The sequence below is a fragment of the Diorhabda sublineata genome, chromosome 3, assembly GCF_026230105.1.
Source record: "Diorhabda sublineata isolate icDioSubl1.1 chromosome 3, icDioSubl1.1, whole genome shotgun sequence".
NCBI lineage: Eukaryota > Metazoa > Arthropoda > Insecta > Coleoptera > Chrysomelidae > Diorhabda > Diorhabda sublineata.
This window is the reverse complement of record NC_079476.1, coordinates 6,332,734-6,358,837: the sequence shown is the minus strand read 5'-3', so window position 1 is coordinate 6,358,837 and position 26,104 is coordinate 6,332,734. Positions and strand designations below refer to the sequence as shown.

At 32.6% G+C, this 26,104-nt stretch overlaps 1 protein-coding gene across 1 annotated transcript in view; it reads left to right on the top strand.

The window, feature by feature from the left end:
• LOC130441134 (uncharacterized) overlaps positions 1–8,750 on the top strand; it is a 156,253-nt gene extending 147,503 nt beyond the window's left edge. The window contains exons 7-9 of the mRNA XM_056774682.1: positions 3,308–3,483; positions 7,573–7,956; positions 8,582–8,750. Coding sequence (XP_056630660.1) covers positions 3,308–3,483; positions 7,573–7,956; positions 8,582–8,750 — 729 coding nt within the window. The remainder of the gene's footprint in view (positions 1–3,307; positions 3,484–7,572; positions 7,957–8,581) is intronic.
• Positions 8,751–26,104: the final 17,354 nt, after the last annotated feature.

The window sequence follows — 26,104 nt, the reverse complement described above, 5'->3', positions numbered from 1 at the left end:
AGTGTTGAGTCTTGAAGCTGTTTGACATGGAGCAAGACAACATGCAAGGCATTTCATGCATTGCAAGGTTAATTTTCTTGTTTTTACATCATTGTTGCCAATAGTCAAAATTTCAAGTGAAAGTGAACAATTTCCTAAACTTACGTTTTATTTAGCATTTTTGTGCGGATTAGAAATGAAAATAGCAATACTAGGTGAAGTATACAAGAAAAAAAGTAGTCAGTGCATCACTAGCAATTATTAAATCATCTCTACCTTGCTTCTGATGAGAGCACCCAGACGATGGTAGGCCAGGCCCTGGCTGGATAGAACAAGCAGAAATATGAGTTTAGCTATAGACTAAGACGGAAAAATATACAAAAATTATGAAGAAACAAAATGGATGAAGAAACAGTTAAAAAACTCCTGAGAAAAATAAAACGCGAGATAACTAAGAAATTCTTGGCGAGAAAAGTACTTATTTGTACTTATTTATTATTTATCAAACATGACTACTGAATTAACTAATGCAGTAAAGGAGTATTGCTCGCACATTTGGAGCTCGGCTCACAAGCATACCCTAAGGGAGCTCGACTCAATACAGTAGAGGGCAATTCGACTTATAAGCAGTCCAAAGATAACCAGAAACGTCTCAGGATAATCCAGAGGATAGAAGAAAGGTCGCTGACCTGACTCTAGCAAAACTAACACAGCAGATGCTCTTCTGAGCTGTCTAGCATAGTCCCATCTAGAGCAGTATCTGCAAGACCTACTCGAAAGTCAGACGTGGCACCAAAATTGCTTGCAGATGCCCAGTACGTTAATTTATCGGGACTCTTTTTCTTGGAAAAGTCTAAGCTACTAAGACTATTTTTATTGAACACTACAACCTACAAAAGTTCAAGATCAATTTTCAAAGGCATCTCCACACTGCAGGAAGTGCTCAAACTACTCCGAGTTTTATAGGGTTTACCCTCTAACACTAGCTTTTTACATAAAATTGTATTCAATTAATTCAAAATGAACTTTTCAAAATATTGTTTCAATATGATAGACTAATTTGCACTGAAAGTATAAAAAGAAAAGTAAGTGCAGGTCTCAAAAGTGTACATAATATTGCAGAGTAAATTTGTATGAAAAAATCATGAATACAAGCTGAATATAACTGTAAGAGAGAAATGTTTAATGTCAAAAAATTGTTACAATTTGTGGACAAAAGCTTGTAAAAACTAAAAATCAAAAATAAAAATAATAAAATAAAGATGAAAATAAAATAAACAGAGGAAAACCACAATTAGTAAAAAATTATGAGTAATAATAATAGGTAATAATTAGTATATAAGTCCATGGCAAAATTAGACATTAGACATTTTTTTGCATTGTAAAATATTGAGCCAGTAACTAATTCTGTACGTGGAGTAGGTCGGTAAAGGTCGTGCTCCGCATTCCTAAGTGAATAGCCGTACAACGATCTTTCTGAAATTGGAGAAGCGTGCTTACGAGTTAGGTAAACAAATTCAAATATAAAGAAAGAAAATCTAAAGAAGTCCTTGCAGCGAGCTCTGCTGTGTAGTCCAAGTAAATATCTAACAGCTCTCTTTTGTAGTTTGTATATTCGCTCAAATTGAGTCGCACCACACGTATCCCAGGAGGAAAGGGCATAACTGAGATGCGACTTAATAAGGGCATAATAGACTGTTAAGGAGGTGGATAAGTTCAGTTTTTTGGAAACTGATCTCAGCACAAAACAGGAGGAACTTAATTTTTTAAATAAGGCGGCAATACGTAACTCCCATTTCTAGGAATTGTCCATAACAAGCCCTAGGAATTTTACAATTTCAACGACGTCATTGGTGGTGTTATTTAATAGAAAATAAAAATAAAGTAAAATAAAAAAACGTTGGTTTTAGTAACGTTAAGGCAGAGAAGATTAGAATCGCACCATGATTTAAAGGTGATTAGGTCACTTGATATGGTCGTATGAAGTGCCGTGAGATCAGGGTTGCTCCAAAAGACTAGTGTCGTCTGCAAATAGATATTTTTCCCCACAGATGTCTAGAAAGGCGATGTCGTTTATAAACAGAAGAAACAAAATAGGGCCTAGTACTGAGCCTTGGAGCACTCCACATTCTATTGGTTTGTAAGATGACATCGTTGTATCAACCCTTCTGTTGGTAAGGTATAAATAATCCGCTGGTACAAGCTAGTGAAGCATATAATAAAATAACTGACAATATTGGCAATATAGAAAACTATATGTCGTCCATAATAAAACTAAAGTTAGAATGGACATTATTTATTCAAGTGATTTCTCCGATAACTGTGAAATAATTCAGATATTCCAGAGGCTAGAGCTTAGAGTACTGATTAGAGAATTCTATACATTTGTTATTTTGAAAAAATTATAAATAAAGGATTGTTTTAAGAAAAATTCATAAAGTTGCAAGTGAAAACGATAATGAATCACAACAAATAATCTTATAAATAAAAGACTACCATCTGAATATGTCACTAGCAAGGCGTATAATAATGAGTGGTTTATTACGTTGATATATCAAAGTACTTTCTCAACTCCACTAATGAACAGAAATATTCATTAAAAGGGAGAATCTGAGACCGAAGAGCGCCATAAACAAAAAATGCGAGATTGATAGATTTCTTCATTTTTTCAAATTGTGATTTAACATTCCATAAAAAACATTACAATGAGATTTCCTCAGAGTTTATATTCTATTTTTCTTTAACTTAATGTCTACACATAAGTAGTTATAATTTTTTGCATTGCCCGAAGAACAATTTTTTCAGTCTGCGGCTGAATCAATCATTTGATTTCATACTTAATGGTTATGTCAATGAATTGATTATTGTGGGAAAATATTTTAAACCTTCGCTGTTCAATAAAATTTTAAAACATACCTTTAATGCTACTAGATTACTAAATCTTTCCACCTCAAATTGGAAATTATGTATTTTCCATACTTCAAATTCTAACCTCTTCAATATTTTTCCCTATAAAATAAAGTGAACCACCTATTAAAGTTAAATTGAGGATTCCTACATAAATGTCTTATTAACTTCCAGTTGCAGTTTGATTTGCACTCCGATCTCTTTTTATTTTGACTATAACAGCTATGCCCTCTCCTGCTTGCTCTAGCTACTGACATCTCAAACGTACTACTCCAGATCTTGATACACTGAGGATTTTTTACTCAATATTGTATTTATTTTCGATGTCACTATTAATTAGATTTACCTTCACCTATTTCATTAACTGAAATTCTTGTTTATTCCAAATTATGGATGTATACTTGATCATTTTCTTGTACAGGACCTTGAAGAAGACAGCAGAGAAACTACGATGAAATATTCCCCAAGTACCAGAGATGGAGTTTTTGTAGTAGAGGTACAGCAAGGAATGAGAAGGAGTCCGAGTTCTGGAGGGCCAGGCCATGGAATAATATCTGTCGGCGACCAGTGTGCTCTGGTACATCACCCACCTGATAAGTAAGAAATCATGCCGATTATTCACAAAAATAAGTTTTCAAATCCAAAAACAAATCCAGAAAATACTGAAAGGTCATCTTTAATTTTGAATTTTTATGAAATTTTATTACAAATGGTGGCAGATGGTGCTGCCATTGTCAAATCCATTTGACGTTTACAAGGTACCAACTTTTGAATGACTATGTGTGAAATTTAACGACATTTCGATTAGTCTGAACAGAGTGCCAGCCATTTAAGTAAAGCTACTTTTGTTATTTTCAAAACAATGGATTCAAAACAGTTTCGTGTGTTAATTAATCATTTTTTCTTGATAAAAAAACTACTATATAAGCTCAGCAATGGCTTCAAAAGTGTTATCCGGACTCTACTCCATCCAAAAGAACCATTTGTTATTGGTTTGCTGAATTTAAACGTGGTCGTACAGACACCGATGATGATGAAAGTTCTGCTCGTTTATTTGGAGTGGTTACTCCAGAAAACATCAGAAAAGTCCACCAATTGGTTATATCTGAATTGCGTGAGATATCTGAGGCCATAAAAATATCAGAAAGCAATGTGTTTGCGTCGATATGTGACAATGGATGAAACATGGATCCACCACTTCACTCCGGAAGCGAAACGACCATCGTCTGAGTAGACTGCAGCCGGTAAATCGCGTCGGAAGCGTCCAAAGGCACAATAGTCAGTTGGGAAGGTTATGGCGCCAGTATTTTGGGATGCGCATGGAATACTGTTCATCGACCGACCATCTCCAAAAGGGAGAGAAAATCAATAGCGAATTCTATGTAGACTTGTTGGATCGTTTGAATACAAAAATCAAGGAAAAATAGCCTCATATCTCGAAACAAAACCACTGCTTCACCAAGATAATGCACCGATTCACAAGTTGATGGCAATGATAGTTGGATTCAACGAATTACACTTCGAATTGCTTCCTCATCCACCGTATAGTCCAGATATTGCCCCCAGTGATTGCTAGATATTCGCTGATTTACAAAAAACGCGGTGAGAAATTCAATTCGAATGAAGCAAAAGGCAACTCTTTCTATAATCGGTATCAAGTAGTTGAGCAACATTGAAATGATTGTATTGCTCTTGAAGGAGATTATATTGATGAATAAAATCAATTTTTGACAAAAATGTGTTTTTCTTAGTTAGTCACAAGACTTATTCAGTGATGGTTATCTTTAACCAAATATTTGAATGTGTGTTCCATTTAGAAAACTGCTACTGTGTCACTGTATAGGTGGAACAACTCTTATGAAAATGAGAAACAAGTGATTGTTTGGTTTGCCTTGTCATACAAGCTAGGAATCATTGAACTTTTTTTTATTGTAGAAACATTAAATCTTCATATTCACTTATAAATTCTGCGACAATTTGCTCGCAAACTTTTTTTACATATTTGACTGGCCCGTTTCTTCAACATAACGGGTACATTATTTAGTGAACACAAAGAATTACAGATTGGCTAAAAGATTAGTTTGATGAAAATGGTTGAAGAGAATGATTCTGGCATGTGGTCTGCTAGATCCCATGACCTTAAAATAATGGATTTCATTTGTATGGAGAGGGGTCAACCGGATAATTTATCAAGAACATATTCTAAATGTTAAAAATATAGGAAAACTTTAAAACTCGCGAAAGTAAATCAATTACTAGAGAACAAATAAATGCAGCTTTTGGAGAATTCCGGATATGTATTGAAATTTGGGCTGATACAGAATGGAAATTAGTGAAACCTTCGATTTAAGGTTTTCATTCTCATTTTACCTCCATCAAATTGTCCCTAATAAGCCAGTTGGTTGCGTGGTACTTATGGCCCACTTATATCGCCCGGTGAGATACCAACGCATCGGTTATTGGTAACGTAAATTAACCACAAGGACTTCAAGTTTCGTCGCTGTCCCATGCATCCGGCTCCAGGTGGAGGCTTGTCTGGAGGATTAATTAGGTGAAATATCTTCAAGGTAGATTTCAGCAATATACAAGGTTGTAACACGAATACAAATATCGTGCAACAACATCTGCTGCCAAAGAATCCTCATATTCCTGTGAACTCAACAATATCCAAAGTTTACCTTAGATATCCTGAATACGAGTTACACACCTGATTCAGCTTCTCGACAAAATTGATCAGCTACATTCAAACCTTCCAAACGCAGATGTTATCGCTGGTAACTTTAATGTCCATCACTTTAACTGGTTGAATTTACCCAATAGAACTGACGTTGAGAGACGGGAAGCTAAAAATTTTCCGACTGACCCCACTTATCAATGAATCAACCAGAGTCCCCGAACGAGATGGTGACTTTGCTAGCCTGTTATACCTTTTTTTAACAATAGACACTATTCTGTACAACGTGACCGTACATGCACCGCTCGGAACATCAGATCACAAACTATTTGAATCAAAAAGTGTACTACAAAATGGCATTTTCGATATTTCCTTGGACTGATATCTGCTTAATTTCTAATGACCCTTCAGTGTGTGCAAACGAGATTTCGCCCTATCAAGCGCGTTGCTGTTGTTTCCCAGGGATGCATTTTGTCACCGAATCCCTCTCTCCTGGACATTAACAATCTACTCGACAGAACTGCAAACTCGATATATAGCTTTGCTGACGAAAGTACACTGATGTAGTTGTTCAAATCATTCACCACAATAAATTTGGCCAGCATCCAAATCAGTCGACAGCAACAGATCACCACTATCAAAACTGATTTTGATAACATTCTGAAGTGGGATGGAAACAATCTGATTGAGTTTAATGCAGAAACTATCCAGGCTTCTGTTTTTAGATAGAAAGTTGGCACTGCGGCTCAGAATATGGTCCTGTTTGGCCATGAAATATTATTATCACCGCTTTTAGGGTGTTGACTTAGGAGCAATATGTTCTGGAATAGTCACGTGGCCGAATTAGCCAAGACAACTTCAGGACCAGGAAGCAACAGCTTCTAATTCTCTACAATGCTCAAATTCGTCCATCTCTGAAGTATTGTTCGCACAATTGAGGCTCGGCTCCCAAGTAGACCTGACTTTTTTTTACCGATTCTATAACGGCGATGCTCTTCCGAGCTGTCCAAGATAATCCCGTCTAGAGCATCATGTGCAATACCTACTCGACTAGCAGACGTGGATCATAAACACTCAGTTTACCTGCAGGCGCCCTGAATGCAAATTTATCGGGACTCCTTTCTTGGTGGAAATGCATGCCCTAGGAATTAGCTACCAAAGCACGTCTTTCTTGAGCACTACAACCGACAGAAGTTTGAGATTAATATCCACAGAGCATCTTCATACGGTAAATGAAGGGTTACCTTCTTGTTTTCACTTCCACATAAAAACAAGCCAAGTGTGTGTTTTTTGTTTCAATAACAATTGATAATATAGTTGACAGTTTTATTCGTGATTTTATATGATCGTAAATCTAAACAACTATCTCTGATAACTTTTCATCATATCCTCTACATAGACACTTTACATAAAAATAGGTTTGTTGAAAAAATTCCTAGGTGAAGATTTTTCAAAAATCAAATTAAGAGAGTTTTGTCTTTTGTCAAGTAGGAGTAAGCCTCAAATATACTGAAAATTGTAATCAAGAATTTTGATCTTTTCTTCATTTATCTCGTTCTACTGGGTGTTCTCCATCTTCTTCCATTTAGACCCTTTCGTAGTTGCCAATTTTGATATATGTACAAACCAATAATCTAACCATGGTATCTTTCATGATATATACTGTTTATACCACCACTACACCAACACTAACAATTACACTGTCTGACGAACGTTTCGATAACCAAGTTATCGTATTCAGATACTGAAGGTGAACTAATATCTAATAACGTGACTTATCTGTTTTATACTAAATTTTCCTACCAATTTATTTCCGCGGGGGTGGCTTATTGGTGGAAAAATTTAGTATAAAGGTAAGGTAAGGTAAGTTAAGTTGAGTTATTAGATTTTAGTTTACTTTCAGCCTCTGAAGACGATAACTTGGTTATCAAAACGCAGACAGCGTAATTGTTAGTGTTGGTGTAAACAGTATATTCAGTATCCTTGATGAATTGTATGATTGATGATTTTAGATACAGTGATGACGAAACTATTGAAGAATATGATGAGAGTGAATATTGCATTGAGATGATATCGCCAGATACACCTGATTCCGTATCGTTCAAAGCGAAAACGGGTTTGAGTCAATCCATAACCAGCCTAACTCATCCATCATATTGCTATACAAATCAACAATGTTATGACATAGACAATTATGGATCAAGTCAGTATAAGGGATATTCAGTTTGTAATGAACAAGCAATGCCTAAGCCAATTGAGGACAACAAACCGAAGATAATGGCGGCTATTTATAAAAATACCCTCAAAAGAAGTCCTAGTACTGAAGACCTACACATGGCGTCCATAAATGGGGGATTGGTGGAAGATTCGGTTGTCCAAAAAGATTTATTGCAGAGGTAAGTGAGAACTTTACTAGAGATAAAGATTTTTTAAACTAAATTTCAACATATCAGTGGCCAAATAATGAAATTTGGAATATCTAGAAGATTTATTTATAGTAGTAGTATTACCCAAAAAGTTTTATACACACCAGTGGCTTGAGTAGATATTCTCACAGTAAACTGGTCGATCATATTGACTTATGGATGGATATGTTTCCATTTTGATTTTTTTTTCATAAAGTTAACATTTTTTGAATTTAAAATCGATATGCTCAAGGAAAAGCTTAGTTTCGTTTTGGATTTGATATTAGGGTGAAATAATTGTACAGTTAATATTGAATGTAATAGATATAAAAATAGCCAAATATGAAACGGGATGGAACAAAGAAATTAAGAATGTAGCCAAACAATAAAATAGATAAAATACAACAGAATCAAAGTGGAAAAGTTGAGTAAATAACAAATAGCTCACGATAATATTTTGATACCTTAAGGTGTTATAAAATAAAAACATCTTTCAATAGAAAATTCATTTTTTCTTAAGTGTTACTCCGTTATTGGAAACGGCTTTGCATGATATTTTTATTATAGATTATCCAAAGATTAGGTACAGTTCAATCCATATAATCTTATATTTTAGATCCATAAACGACAAAAGACCAACACCGGAATCTTCGAAAATAGTAGAGAAAGCAAACATCGCCACCGAATTATCTTCTAGCAATACTAACCCTATCAAGGAAGCGGAAATGACACCTGGAGATTATGAAAATGAAGAATTTAAATGCAACAGTTCGGCAGGAAGTTAAAGATTACTATTATTCAAAATAATATTTCTATTTGATACAAATGATGATTGAATGTATGTTATTATTGAATTTTTCATTCTGGTGAACTTTTACACTTTTACAGATATCACAAGGTGACATTTTAGGCATTTTATAAAGTTAACCATATTTCCCAATAATTGTTTTACCAAAAAATTTATATATAACGTTTATGTCAACTGTTTGAAGTCCTCAATATGCGATTTCCACTGTTTTATATTTGATACTTTTTGCTTCAAGTGTTTTGTTCCCCAGTATTATTTTATCTATTCGTTGTCCCATATTCTTCTGTGATTACTCTACTTTCAGTATTCCTCTGTCATTCTTTTTCGGTTTTGTTGATTTTTATTACATTTACATTTATATAGATTCATGAACGATAAAAGGGCAGCACCCGAATCTTCGAAAATAGTAGAGAAAGCAAAAATCGCCACAGAATTATCCTCTCACAATACTAACCCCATAAAAGAAGTCTGAAGATTATGATAATGAAGAATTTGAATGTAATAGTTCAATTTTCCAGACTATTCCATCAGTGCTCTTTCTCATTTCATTCACATTGAATTTGCGGAATATGCGGAATTAAAACAACTGGAAAATACATTTCTGAAGAATGTAAAATAAAAATTCATCCAATCATCGTTTAAACCAGATTCTTCTGCTTAATTCTGCATAATTGGGAATTTTATCTCATCTCTCTATCATTATAAACTTTGTATGTAGTTCTGGATGTACCGTACAGTGCGACCCAAAGGATCTTTTGTGTCCTCTTTTCTTACCGTACTGGGAATACCTTGTGTTTATAACTGATCTAACAATCTACCTTAGAAAATTCAGATTCTGGTATGGTTCTAGCTACCAGAGGTCTTCATATTCTATTTAATACGCTCCCAGGTTTAATTTTCTGAAGTTCCTTAGTTCTTTTTATCTAACGCCATCTATCTTGTCACCATAGAACTATCTTTGACGGTTCGGTTATTGCATTCCGTTTATTCAGTTTTCTGTTCTCCTTATATAAACTATAAATTGTCCTCCTTATAAAATCTTGAGTAGCTTTGTCAACTGATTTCATTTTCTCTTTACATATTTTTGGTTGGATTAGGTTTCGTGACTATTCGATAAATGAAAAATTTATTCACTCTAGTTAACTCTCCAATTTCTTATTATGATTGCATTATCAGATTGCTGAATATTGTCTTTTGTTAAAAATTCGATTATATTTAAAATAACTTGCTATGTTTGTATACCTGAATCTCCATTGTTAAATTCGTTCCTGTCTGTTCTCACTACACTGTGCAATTTCATTGTCTTCATTCGCCCATGGTCTAAAGAACACCATAGTCATATTTATTCAAAGAAATTTATGAATTATATAAATCCCATCAAGCTACGCCACTGCTTATTGTGGACTGTCTAGCAGGAATCTTTCAAAGAAATTGTGTACATACGCCTTCCGACAGCTTTGGTCAATAGAAATGCATTTTTGTTTACGATTCGATGTTTTCATTTTCAAAATTATGGACAGATAATTTTTTCTTATAGTTAATTGCTCTAGCGTTTAATAAAGGATAATTCTTCATTGCCTGAAGGTCCATTGTGAATGTGTAATTGTTCTTGGCCGCTGCACTGGGTTCATCATTAGATTTATGATCTCGAGCTAATTTTTTTTCTCGATGTGGTTCAACTAAGTTTGCTGATCGATGTTACAGACCTCATAGAAGCTACATGTATCACAGATATCTTTCTTTGGTCTGTATAAACTTAAATTTAAATCACAGAATATTTGGTAAAATATAGCAGTTGATAACTTCTCTTTTGTAGGTTGCACTGTATACTGAAAACCTATTTCTAAATACAGTGTCCTCGCGACAATAGTAAGATGGCTTTAGGAAAACTACTGAACCACTCCACTATAAAGTTTCTTCTATTTTCGTTTGAGATTCTATGGTTAATTTTTGATTCTTGGGCAGTAGTGTCAAGCCCATGCTGGGTTTTTTATATCAGTCATGTAACATGTGTTTTTTCAACCCAAGAGAATTTAGAAACATGCATTTCTTTCCTTTTTTTATTCCTCAGGTAATACCAATATGTCCTTTTTCTCCTTGACGGTTCTTCACCTTTCGATTTCCTTTTTGTGTTAGTATATTCAATAGCTTTAAAAACTTTACCTAACCTAACCAGGGGAAGATGTCATTTTTGTAATTATTATTATCCTTGCTAGTATGAGTTGCGAGTTGAGGACTCAAAATAAAACTGCACAAGAGTTTTTTAAAATGCCAACGTTTCGATCTTACATCCTAACCTAAACGTTCATCCTCAAAGTTTCAGTTACAATGTACCATATATTTTCAGCTTTGTTAAAGATCAGATGAAAGATCGAAACGTTGTCATTTTTAAAAACTCTTGGTCAGTTTTATTTTGAGTCCTCAATCTACAACACCATTCGATCGTATATTTCATATGACTCGTAATATAAGCTTTTTTTAAACGATAATCTAGTTTTTCTCACAAAGTTGTGAGCAGAAATCTTCTTTGCTCTTCAGAAATTTCATCATAAAAATGTTTTGATGATTTTCGACAAATCACAGATGTGCACTTATTCCTCATTTTTCTGGTTGAAAGCATTATTCCATGAGATATTTCTTTATTTCTCTTCTTTTATACCCAGCATATACCATCCCATGCATTCTTCTGTATTTGATTTTTTCTGTGTCTAATTCGTTTCATCTGGTCTATTTTTTTCCTTTTCTCCTTTTCTCGTGTATCTCCACTTTTATTATTTTCACTTCTAGGCTCATCAAGATCCGTTTCTCCTTCATCACTTGATTTATCCGATGTGTCCACATATTCTGGATAAAACTCTGAGTCTGGATCAACTTCATCATTCTTTTCTAATTCGACAAATTGCTCTCCACTCATTTTTGATGCTGTGAACATCGGGGATTTCTAATAGAGCTTCTATCATAATATCCGCATGGTCGACTTCAACAGACATATCTTTTATTGTTGTAAAGGCCTCCTTTTCATTACCATTTAGAGTTTCAGGTACTAACTGTGGTTTTTTTTCACGTATAAACAATAATCTCTATTGCAACTGTTGACTTTTTTCATTATTATGAAATTGCGAAACATTTCCAGTAATGTTTCCATCTTTACTGGAGTTTGCTAGTGGTACTAAAATTGAACTAACTTGATATGTAGCAATATGAATTGAATCTGATGGCAGAAATCTTCAAAAATAATAAACCGTATCTAACAGATCTACTAAGAAATCTCTGTATAACATCCCGAATCGTGAATGGATATTTTGAACATACTTAAATCAGATTATGTGTTCACTAATTGAACAAATTGTAAGTTAACGTCATTACAAAGATTTATTTTTTGAAATAACTTTTCTCGATATTATTTTAACACTCACTGAACAAATTCTTTATTGTCAAGATGAGCTAGGTTACAAAAATACTAACGTACTAACAAATTAAACTAAATTAGAGTATTAAACTAAACTAATTTTTATATAGTTTGAAAGGAAATAGCGATACATAGTTTTGCAGTAGGTTCGAGAATATGCCCATCATGTCGGCGCACCAAAAATCTCCAAAACTGCAAAAATGTGAGATACGAGGTATTGTTATTAGACTATCAATGTACTTAATTTCATTTTAAATAGAAAATATTTCGTTTGATAACTGAGTGCCTGCAATTTAGTTTCTTATTTTAACAAGGTCCTATATCACTATAATTTATATGGAACTGATTGCTCTTATGAAAAAATTATAACAAAGTATAATTTAGCTTAGAAAATTATAAGAAAAATTTGCCGTTGTACAACAGATAGTATTGAAGAATTCTTTATTAATTAGAAGTTCCCATTGCGTGCCTCTGTATCTGCTTTGACTATATCATTTTTGTTCTATGTATCAACTTGAAAAATCGCACTTTTATTGTTTATTAACAATTTAATTTCTCGTATCGCGATAAATTTTTAAAAAAAAACGTTCTCTTCTCTATATCAATGTATAATTTTTCATCATATTTTATTTACACAGGATACCGAAAAAGAATACAAAATGAAAAAATAAATTGTGAGTAGGATGACATAAAAAATAATTTTTGGCATAAAACATTCAGATGGTTATCAGAATATCTTACGATGCTCTTAAATATCGTTTTAGGGAGAACCGAAATTGCACGCACGCAGTTTGCAAGCGAAATATTTTTTTATATAAAATGAAATTACATGTTTTCATTTATGCAGTGCTGCATATTTTATGTATCGCCCGAAGTAATGTTACATACAGAGCAGCTGATGATTGTAAGCTGTCAAATGCACTGTTCTAAAAATACACAGGGAGAAACTCGCAATAATTTTTTTGCATTCAAACGTTCCATACACATGTTTTTTTTTTCATAAATTTTATTAGAAGTAAGAGTTGGTAAAAGCTTTTATATAATTCGTTAAAATTTATTGCTACTATTAAAATATCTATCTTTAGGAAAGGAAGACATCTACATTCCTTTTATTCATGCCATTTCTGGTATTTACAATTATAGACTCAAAAATATTCTTTATTTCCAGCAATTCCAATCCCACATTTAGAGCTAAAATGCCCCTAGTTTCTGATATTTTATACCTTCAACAGCTTCTTCAGGCCAATTATACGTGTAGCCTCTGGTAACGCTGAAATTAAAAGTTATTCAAAGTAACCATTCTTCAACTTCCAATATTGGGTGTAACTCTCAATTTTGGTTCGTTTTTTCCAAATCTTTCTCATTAGTGTGTATTATTATGTTTATTACAAACTTTTTCAGTATTCCCACATTTCAAACAATCGTTCAATCAAGAACTGACTCATTTCTTCTGGTGAGTCAATCCACGTTCCAACAATTTACCTTTATCAAACTAAGGTTGGAGAATGTCAGTAATGATTTAGGCCCAGAAGATCAACTCTAGATGATTATATCAATATTCTATTTATAGACTTCAACAAGTTTTCGACAGCCTGAAAAGACATGTCAATACTAGAGGTCCCAAAAACAATAATAGACCTTACTAGAATGATAAGTGTCAATCACATGTAAGTACGAGAATTCGATTTAAAACGTGGAGTCAGACAGGGTAAGGGACTATCAACAACTCTATTTAATATATAACTACATGGAGTAATGGAAGACTGTAAAATGACAGGTACAATTATTACTAAAGATGTTCAAATATCACGAAAAGTGTAAAGAGCCTAATAAGGAGCCTAATAGAAACATTCTTGAAAATTGAGCAGGAAGCTAATAAAATGGGACTTGAACTGAATGAAGCGAAGACTAAGTATATAGAGTTGAAAATAGAACGAAATGGCGCTAAATATTAGAATAAACTTCTTCAATTTCTTATACCTTTTGATATATTCATCCTTCTGTTTTAAAATTAGTTTTCTTAATAATTTTTGGACGAAAGATAAAATATGACGTTTCGACTTTCCTTTAAGTATTTATCAAAATATGATATTGACACTGGCAATAAATTTTTCTTATTAAAAAATTTTTTATTTTGATTTTATTCTCATTTTGATGTTCATGATGTAGGTGATCTATTGATTAATATAAGTAGGCAAATTGTCAGTGTCTATATAATATTTTGATAAAGACTTAAAGTCGAAACGTCAAATTTTATCTTTGGAAGAGACGAAAAATCAAGAACATTTAGATGCATTAATATGGGAATAAAGCAATAGGGAAATATATATTCGAGGGGGATAACAATTTTAAATACTTGGGAGTAGCAGTTAACAACCAAAATGAACGAGGAGATGGAATTACTCGAAGGATACAAGCAGGCTACCAAGTATACCATGAATTCTGGCTTCTAAAGCTTTGTAAGGAAATCGGTAGACATACCAAAATCAAATTCCACAGAATTTGAAGAGTAGAGAATCTAACAATCTAACACTTTCGAAATAAAAATGATAAAAAAATTTATGTGCTGAAAAAATTAGGTGACGGACAATACAGAATCCATATAAATGCTGAAATTAGAGAAATCTTGAATGAAGAAACTATTACCAGATTTATAAAATCGCAGAAAATACGATGGTTGAGACACATAAAACGAATGAAAAATAATGGTGAAGCTAAAAACACAGAAGAATGGTAGCACTTATGAAACCGGTCCATAGAAAGACAAAAACCCAATGAGAAAGTCAAAGTTAGGAAAAAATGGAGTAAGATACGTAATACATTGTTAGTTTGAATAGACGTCGATCTTTATCCTACGCTTCTAACAATCTAAGTGGAGGTTTCTAACTAGCTCATTAGAAAAATGCCTAGATGTAAACTTGTACAGATTTCTATTTTGATTTGATTTTTATTTCGAAATTCTTGATGTAGGTGATCTATTAATCAATATAACTACGCATATTGGTAGTGATAATATTTTAATAAAAACCGAAAAACGTCGAAATGTCAAATATTTGTCTGTCTTTAAAAATTATAAGGAAAAGAAACTAATTTTAAATCAGAAAAGTCCTAGAATCAAGACAATTCAGAAACATTCCTTCCTTCCAGGTCCTTAAGAGTCTTCCTCGTCTTCTTTTGATCTGCGGTTGATACATCAGTGCTTTCTTCGGCCACTTTCTACTCCATCCTCATCCCATGTTCATACCAGAGCAATTGTTTAATCTGTATTCTCCCTGAAGTCTTCGTCGTATGTCTTGATTTCCTATATGCTCTGTACTATACATCCTGTACGATCTTCTCAAATAGTCCTTTTCCACTGCCTCTATTGTTTTCTCCTGTCTATCCGTCAGTTGCCAGCACTCGCATCCATATGTTAGAATGGGCTCCACTATGACTTTATATATTATTATACATATTTATGAGCAAAAGTCAATTTTTTCTCATCCAAGCAATGAGTTCAGGATTTGAGTAGCTTTCTTCCTTTGTTGCGCTATATTTCTTATATTTTGTTTTGTTGTTCAATTTTCAAACATTATCTTCCTATGTATTTGCATTGTCCACATCATCTAACCTTATTTATTTGCATTTCGGGGTCTCCTTGTGCGATTCCTACCCGCAGATATTCTATTTTTAACATATCCATATTCAAACCCCATTGTGCATATTAGTCGTTAGTCGTTTTTAGGCACTGCCATTCTCGCAATTTTAGATCTCCAGCTACTCGGAGGCTCCTGGTTTCGATACGGTACTTCCTAGCTTTTGACTTTCAGTATATGTTCTGAATATTACTTAGGTCAGATTCCTTCAATATATTAAACAGGGTTTTAAACGTTACAGTGTCGTAGGCTTTTTCGAAATCTATAAATACGAGGTACGTGGCTAGATTCCTGGCTTAACGTTTCTCTAGTATTTGCTATTTAACGAATGTATTATTAATACATGCGTCTCCACCAAAAGATCCGTTCTGTTTTTCCATTTCTATTATATTTTTTTCAATTCCATTTTTCAATACTTTGCGGTACAATCACGGTAATTATCAGACTTCTTCTTATCTACTTTCTTGTATATTGATGTGATTTACGCTATATTCCAATTTTCGGACATTGCGTCCTTATTTAACAGGCACTTTGATTAGATTTGTTATAATTTCGTGTAATATTTGGGATCCATGTTTCGCCAACTTAATAGGAATGTTTCCGAGCCTTGCTGTCTTTTTATTTTTTGGCAGCTACAAAACTTTCTGAATACATCTACTGTAAGCTACTTCTTGGTTATCAAATTGAATATCTTCATAATTTAAATTATGTTCTGATTTCCGTCAACAGTTGTTTATAATGATCCTTCCATTCATTTATGTCTGGTAAATTGATATTATTTTGTTGCTTTTCTTCCTTTCTCATGCTTCTCATTGTTTCTCACGCCATTGCCACCTTCGTTTTCCCAATATTCCTATCAACCTTTCCACATTTCTTTTCCCGTGTTTATTTTTACTTTTTATGATTTCTTTTTTTCAATTCTCTTCTCTTCCGGTACATATATTATTTTCTGTGGTCTGCTTAGTGTGAATTAAGGATTTTTCTTTCTTTTGTACTAGCTCCTTTTTGAATACCATTCCGGATTTTTTATATTCTGTATCTTTATGTATATAAAATATAAACGATAAAAAATCGAATTTCTCTAATCAAAGTTCCGTAACTCATCTTACACCAAACTTGATAATTTCTGAACTGTTTTAATTTTTATCATAAAAAATTATCCCAATTTGAAAATAACATGGAAACTGGATTTATTGTCAGTTTATAGAATCACCTCGTATAAAAATAACTACGAATTATTACCTTCTCTACCATCTCGCGAGTAGTAGTATGTAATTTATTTTATTTTATTTAAGGGCGTTATAGCTGAAGCTCGAAAATATTTGGAAGTCGAAAACCTGTTCATCCTTTTATTAAGGTTTAAAGACCTTGAGGTCACTACGGGTTATGGTACTCTCTCGCACACCAACTCCGAAAACTACTTACGAGGTTCCTATTTAACGATTTGTATTGAAAAAAATCGCGCTTGTTGCGGATAAGAACTGAATTGCACGGGAAATAAAAGTAGTTTTGAGAAACTTATTTCATATTTTTGGTTTTTGGTACCTATTCATTTGATTTTGTACTACTTATGATTCGGATGTATGTCTAATCAGTGCCATTTTTGTTTATTTTGTCGTCAATAATTCCGACTTAGTAATAATCTCTGTAGATGTAGATGAAGCTTGTAGTTTAGAGTGTCGAACTAGGCTAGTAAACAGAGTTAGTCTTGAGGTATGTCAATCCATTCCTTGCCAGTTATTTGAGTTTCTTCCATTTTTATCAACAAGCCAAAAATAACAAATACCATGATAGTTTGTTTATGGTATAACACAGCATAGCATCTATATGTAAGAATAGAAGGGTCCATTCAAAATTAGCATATTCAGAGAAAAATTGATATTTGACTTGTACTGTTGGTGGAACTAAATAGAAAGAATCTACTCCGTTTAAGTTATACGAAAAACTTTTTGAAGGCGTGATAACTTTAGATATTTCTCAGCCTTTTATTGGATTGTAGAAGAATTTTTGAAATTGTGAGTGCCCTAAAAGTGACCGGAGACTAATATCGTTTCTACTCGTCTTGATATTTAATTGTAATCTGTCTACACATTGTATAAGAAAAAGAGGGACATCGGGGACCGGAGGAGCAGAGTGAAATTTAACTTTGAATCATACTAAACTTGTGTGGCAACACTGTACAGACGCCATTGTTAATCGAGTTGTCTTCGTTAACTAAATAAATATTATTTTTAAGGCTAGGTTTGTGAAAAAACTCATTATTATAATCCAATCACGTGTTTTTTTCGTAACTACTGTCTTTAGGGTGCAAAAGACTGGTATATTTGGGGGCACAAAGGACTGGTAGATTTGGGGGCACATAGGACTTGAGGTCCTATATACCTCGCTTCTTTTGTTTTGTGATATTTTGATTTTTAAATTTTAACGTTTTTGCAGATGATACGCAATTATAAACAGAAAAAGCCAAATCAGAATCGGACCAAAATAGATATATAGAAAGCAGTTTTACCTGTTAAATCTAAACAAATGTCGGCAAATTTTGCATTCAAAAGATTTGGAATCCCTGAAACATGCCTTTTACGAAGACTTAAAAGTAATATAATAAAGTTTTTTCGCCATAACAAGAAAAAGAGTCATATTTTGGATGTACAAAGTGAATTTTATGGTTTGACTGCACGTGCTGATGGAAAGTTAGCATTTGACCTTAAAAGATCTGTGATCGATAAATAATCTTTGCAACCATATCAAGTATTTAACTAAGATGAAACAGGAGGAGATATAATACCTAAACCTAGAAATATTATCGCAAAGAAAGGTCGCAAACAAGTTCGCCGAATTGTAAGTGGCCAGCATGGATTTAACTAAGAATTACTTGCGCAATATCAACAGCTGGACAATATATTCCGCATTTCATAATTTTTCCTAGAAAACGTATGCCACTCACAATAATTAAAGGTAGTCCAGCAGGATCTGTAGTATAAACGAATGGAATTGGATGAATGAACTCCGAACACTTATCAAACTTCTGGAACATTTCGTAACATAAGCTCTTTTACTTTTGGACAACCACATATATTATAGATTGAACTCTAGAAGCTACAATATACCTAACCATGGTGTCGTCGCCTCCACAAATCAGTCATCGATTAAATCTTAGGGTGAAATTTGTGGCTAACACACCATCCTTCTCAACGGATTACAATCTATGATATTGTGGAAATATTTGGTGAACCCTTTACATGGAATGCTACTCTAGATAAGGCTATTCAGGGAAGAGTTACTGGGATTAGTCCGTTTGATCCAGCTATTTTTTTTTAAGACTATAAGCCTTCTTAAGTCACTGAAGTAGTTGAACATTCGACAAACCATTATTTTGAAAAAGAGAATATAGAGACATAATAATAAATTCAGTCACAACAGATTTTTATACGATGACCCTCAATCTTCAACAAGTGTCCAAGAGATGAATATAGAATCAAATCGCAACAGAATCTATGTCCCAACTTTCTCAGAAAACAAATTTAATCAGAATGAAAAACTCAGCATCCGGAAGAATTAAAGTGCTCACCTATTAAAAATTTGAAGAAAGCTGAAGAAAACAGAAACGAAAAAACGAATCACTAGCAGCCTTCAAATAATTATGCAAGAATTGGACCGAGAATAAAAATGGTGAAAAAAATAGAGGGAGACTGGGCAACGTCAAAGTTGAAAACATTGTGTCAACTGATTCTGAAAATAACAGACAATGATCCTTATTCCATTACTGTGCAGAAACATTCTTCCAATCTAAATCTTACGAAGGATGGATTCAGTGTAGAGTATGTGAAAATTGGACCCACAATGATGATGATACTGTTTGAATAAATTGTGAATAACCTAACTTTTCTTAAATCACAAAATTACTTTTCATTAACAAAAATAATATTTTCCCTTAATTACAAAATTATTTTAAAATTCACTGTTCCGTCTATTTTAACTTTTACATTTTCATATATTCCTTTTGTTGTCTCTGATATTCATCTATTTACCCCATACTATCCTTTGCCATTTTTCAATCTATTGAATCGAATGTAGCTTCCAAATCCATGAATGTAATGTGTAATTCTTCTCCCTGCTCTATTTTTCTTTCTATTAAGCTTTTTATTACGTATATATTTGTTTTCCTTTAATATATGCTTATTCAGCCTCCTCCATTTCCTTATCTTTGTTTCGATAGTTCTCTTATATGTTTTTAAGCCAACTGACTATGAGCATATTTCTATGGGGTAGGAAATTCCAATTGGAAGTCTCGAATAACTTTGAAATATAAAAAATAATTTTAAAAACTTGTAATTTGTACTTTGCAAAATATATAGGACAAACAGGCAAACGTATATATTCAAGAATAAACGAACATATTCATATTCGGCACAAAATATAAAAAACAATGTGTGCTCTGTGCTAATATAAGAAAAAATGGATAGAAAATTTATAAGAATAAATACAGAATAGAAAACTAGATCTCGCAAAAAGATTACGACAATTTTTCACTTTTTTACAAACATATATAAAAGATGGTTCAAGTGAAATTTCAATTAGATATCTTGGAGGACCTCAAAATACAAGAATTATTTTATAAAATTGTAATTTTCACATTAAGAAATATATAGAACAAACAAACAGACATATAAATTGAAGGATTAACGAACATTGACATACTCGATAAAAAAGATGTGAAAAAATATGTGTCCTCTGTGTTAATTTAAAGAGAAATGATTAGAAAATTTGTGAGAATGATATACAGAAGAAAAACTATATCTCTAAAAAAACTATCACTATTTGTGACTTTTTTACTGATATATATATTCAAGATGATTCATGGAAAATTCCAATTAGAATACCTAATATGTATATGTTATCTATCGTTTGTTTCTCTTTGATATATACACTTTGAGCCTCCTCCATATCCTCATTTTTGTCTCGATATTTCTCGTATTTGTCTTGTCTCTTGTCGTATAATTTCCCTTCATCCTCGAATTCTTTTTCTCTCATAAAGTTTCTACCTCTGAGGCTGAAGTTTTGTTGAAAAACTCCTTCCATACCTCTAGTATGTGTCCCGTGTTTAATTTCATATTGTCCCCTTTATTTTCTTATTCTTCTCATTTCCTCTCTTTTCCTTCCTCCAATTGCTCTGATTTTGTTCCAAAAGCTTTTGTTATCGTCGTTACAGTTATTTGTTTTTCTCCAAATTGTTTACATGTTTTCTCCTTTGCTTCTTCAACTTCTTTCTTGACCTTGTTTCTATGTTTTCATATATCTCTTTTTTTATCTTTTCTATTATTAATATAATTCTTCCATGTTATCTTTTTCTGAGTAACTATTTTCCTTATTTATTTTGTTCAACATATAGTTTTGTGGTTCTTTCTTCTTATCGTCCTTCTCCCGCAAATTTCTCTCGCTTTATCATAAGTTATTTCTTTGAATAACTTGTTTCTTCTGGTGTTACCTCTTGATCTAGTCACCGAATTTTGTATCCGTTGCTTCTCGATATTTCCTTCTGTTTTCTTTTGTTCTCAATCTATGTATAGACATTCTTCCATATTCTCTGTTCTCTTCTGTCTTTTCTTCTCCCTTTATATCTATCTAGTTAGCTGAATTATCTGGATAGCTCTACCTACCTATCTACCTTAACCATTCTAATCAATGTATGTAGACGTTATATGTATAGAAAAAATTATACAAATTTTGTACCATTCAAGGTAACATCTGGTGAAAAGAACTAATTTATAATATGCTTAAATATTGAAGAAATAGCTACAATAATATGAGAATTTTTACATTCATTTTATTGATGTGAATGCAGAGAACCAGTTGCAAATATACCGATAAATAAATTTGGAACAAGCAGGTGAAAAAAGAGAATATTGTGCTTCTACTAATAAAAATGTATATAGAGTGTATAAAGTTGTATTATCTTCTTTCAATTTCGAAATATACTTTAGTAATAAGACGCACATAAATAAAGAGCACGTGATAGTTTCAATAATTATTTTTTAATTCTAATAAAATAGATAGTATTTATATTCATAGAATTTTCATTCGGAAAAATGAAGAACTTGATAAATGATACGTTTGAATCAAGTTGATATATCATTAAAATTTTAAATTGTAATTTCTACGAATATAACTCTTATTTATTTTATTATATTTTGCATTTTCAGTGACGTAGTATTTTTAGTTATTAGAAATTATAGTGGACGATGATATCCAGTTATAAAAGTGTCACTGACTATTTGCTTCTTCCTGACTAGATGCTCATATTGTACAGAAGAAATATTTTTAATAATAGTAGTAGATATAAATTATTTATTATATATATAATATTAGGATAATTTGAAAATATCCCCATACATCGAAACACAAAACGAGTCATTATGCTCTATCTCTCTAAGATAACAGTTCTAAGATTCTGAAGCGTAATTTCGTTTTTTTTTGTACAGGGTACCACAAAATTCACCGGTCTAGAATGTACATGATTCCATAAAATTTATTAATTTCTATGTGTTCACTAAGTTCTTGACTATCGATATAATGGATACAAGTTATTCCTCATGAAAGTTTCTGTATCGCGTAAAACCTAAATTGAAACCATTAGATATTGGAATTATGTAATCGTATAGGTACAATGTACTGTGAATTATTTAAATTATGCTCAAAAGTAACTTAATTTTTTATAATTTTTATAAATCGTTAAATAATTTCAAATGTACAATTATGTCCTCAATAATCAAATATTTTCTAGTAAATTGAATCACCAGAATTAAAACTGTTGATTAATGTCTTTTTGTATCATTTGAAAGATAATAAACAGGGTGATTGATGACTATGATAGAGTTCAATGCGGTCTTTGTCCTTTGAGATATCAATTTGAAAATTTCAGGTATTATAGTCATCATCAGTCTTCACATTTTGAAACTATTTACAACTCTACAGGGTATTCAGTTAATTCAGCAATCCTTATTATGATTGCTGTATTTGTATATCTAAATCTTCACTATCGAATTCGTACCTCTCTTTATTATCACTACACTGTGAAATCTAATTGTCTTCATCCACCCATGGTCTATAGAACGCCATATTTCTATTTATTCAAAGAAATTTATGATTCAAATGAATCTCACCTAGCCAAGCGACTGCTTATTGTAGACTGACATGCAGGAACATTTCAAAGAAATTGTGTACATACACCTTCCGACACCTTCGACCAATATCAATACATTTATGTTCAAGATACAATATTTTCATTGGTAAATAGTCGAGATTATGAGTCCACGTGGTCTGACTGTTTGTTAGATGTTTATTTTTCATTTCTTAATTTGGTATGAGTGCCGTGCGTATTTATGAAATATTGTTTGTTCCTCGCATAACTGTCTACTGCAGTTGATTTTGGAAGAACTATACCAACATACTTCTTCTTTTAACCAACATTTCCTCTATCTAAAATTATTAGTTCTCAGCAAAACAATGATTATGTACGTATATCTAATCATTTAACTCTTAAAGGTGGGGTTGACTATGATTTATTTGTCAAAAACTGACATTTCATCTTTGCTGTTTGGTACTGTAGAGGTTAAATTGCGAAGAAGAAAAGAGTTGCTTACATTACGAAGCATTTTTATTGAATATAATTCCGTATTCTCTACATCATGTCATCGTTGGTTGTTGGAGGTATTTTGTACACTTGATTCTTAATCTAACCTCAGAAAAATGAGTCCATTTTATTGATATCTGGTGACTAGGTATCTTCTGTACTGTATCCATTTCTTCCGATCCATTTCCCAGAAAAATCAAGGGTCATATATGAAAACCATCATTTGTGAAGAATTTCTACGTTTACCAATCAAAATGTGATTCATAACGTTATATAAAATTTGTTACTCCGCTTGAAATCAAGAAAGGCGAACTTTGTCCTTAGAATTGAGAGCTTTGTATCAAATATGTCCACGGATTTTGTGCTGATAACAAGGTGGGGTACTGCTGTTGACCCAGCACAAAGGAAATTTATCCAAATAACAATGAAAACAAGGCAATAAATAGTCGTTTTCAATTTTTTCACTAACAATATATAAAATATTTTCAGATAATCCACCCGTCTTGGATAAGACGGATCATTTTTTCTGTGTTACTTGAAAGAGAATATGTACAAACAGAAACATGAAACTTTTCTCATTTAACATCATTAACGACATAGTAACCAACAAAGTTAACAAGTTAAGCTAAATGGAGGGGCCCATGCCTTAACTAAGCGTAATTTCCTGCAGCATCTCTCATTAGGTTTTGAACATGTCGCGTATTTTTCTAAGTCGGAATTCTTCCTCGTTTTTGGCTTGACATCCTCCATTATACACTTTGCAACATAAAAGTGGCAAAACTAGAGGGTTTTTGGTACAAAATGTATGTTATTTTGACGTAACCAATTTTGAGTTGCATAAAGACAAGATTCTAAGCCCAGACAAAACATCTTGTCATCCTCAACGTGATGTTGATGTACAGAATCAATTAATTTAGTGAAATAGATAAGGGCTGGGTGTCCCGCTTGTCGAAATTGCACAACAGACCAGAAATTTATCAGCGAATTTTGTTTTTTTTCTATATTTCTCGATGTTGGGGCACTTTCCTCTTAAATTTCTGAAATGGCATGTGTGAAGAAATTTTTATCATCCATAACATTCTCCTTAGTTGACTACAGCATCTTGGTGTCCATACTAGTAGGTTAGCGGTATATTTAAGACTTTATCTGTATTTTTGACCATTTCTTCCTAGTTTTCTAACCCCGAATTTGTCTTTTGCTCTTCTTATCAGTATTTCTGCTCTTTTTGGGAGGCTAAGACATACTACATTCTTCACAGACGAATGTAGTACGGTAAATGCTTCTATGTGAAGTATTTCGCTTGCTATTATGATCGAACCACACAGAACCAAAATTGGTTCGGAGACGTGTAATTCTTCAAAATATGAAGGAGCCCAAGCTGTTACGTTAACTTTTATGTTTGAGCAACCACCGTATTTCTCCCTTTAGTCATCAGCCGATATTTTTTTCCACTGAGGGTCACGGTACGGTACATCACGTCATGACACGGATATGTGAACTTTCATGCAAGGACTTGTCCAACTAATGTTAAGAAAATGAACAATTTGGTTATCAGGAAAAATCAATATTGTATTATAACAACCTATATTTAAACACTTAAATTGTGTGCTAAATCTATTACGACATACGTTAAATAAGTTAACTATTCATTAGATACATGTTGACAATTTCAAATGAATTTTCTTGTTCGATATTATGAAAAAAAAAGTATTCTACTTTTGAGCACAACTACTATTTAAAACAAAATTATATCTTGTGGCAGATTTTCAGATTTTGCGCTATACAGTTTCTTATATGGTGCTAAAGGGCACGAGTACGATTTCCGTGGCGTCTGGATTTCTATCAAGCTTGGAAAAATTGAGTGGAATTTTTGATGACAGTTATCTTCAGAGAGTAAACTAAAATAGGATCGTATCTTTTAATTTTCCTTATATTCCAAATTGTGGGAACATCGTTCAAATGATAATACAAGTGGAACTTGTATTATCATGAAGTTCCATGAAGATCCTATGAGTAATTTCTTCACATACAGGACTTTCATATTTTCAGACGATTGTTTTATTGGATCTGATATTTTCTAATTATAGTCTCTTTCATCAACTGTGTATATAGTGGCTCTCGAAAATTTATTAGTTTTAAGTGAATATAAATTGAACCACTATGATTCATATATGTTTAATTGGGTATATTCTGAGATAACGTATAATTATACGGGGCTCAATTTAAAAAGGATTTCTTTAATTTCTCATTTCTTAGACCTTCTGATATACAATTATAAATGATCGCAAATTGGAAATAGAACCAATTTTTTAGAGACATTTTACGAGAAATAATAGAACATTAAATGATATACGCTGAGTAACATTCCAGAAGGACTTTTGAAGACTTTGAAATGCCATTTCCCAGAATTGAAAATTCTTTTTTAGGCCGATCAGAAAATATACAAAGTGGGTGAATGATAGAAGGCCATTCTAATTAGTGAACACATTCCTTTCCTTCATTCACTGGATGAATTTTTCTATTCTCATCTAATTTTAATCACTTTTTATTATTCTTAAGTTTTATAAAGCTCTTCCAGATTGTCTTGCAAGGAACATGGCCCAAACAATGCCAATATTCAGTCCTTAAACTTTAAAATAAAGTTGTACCAATAAATA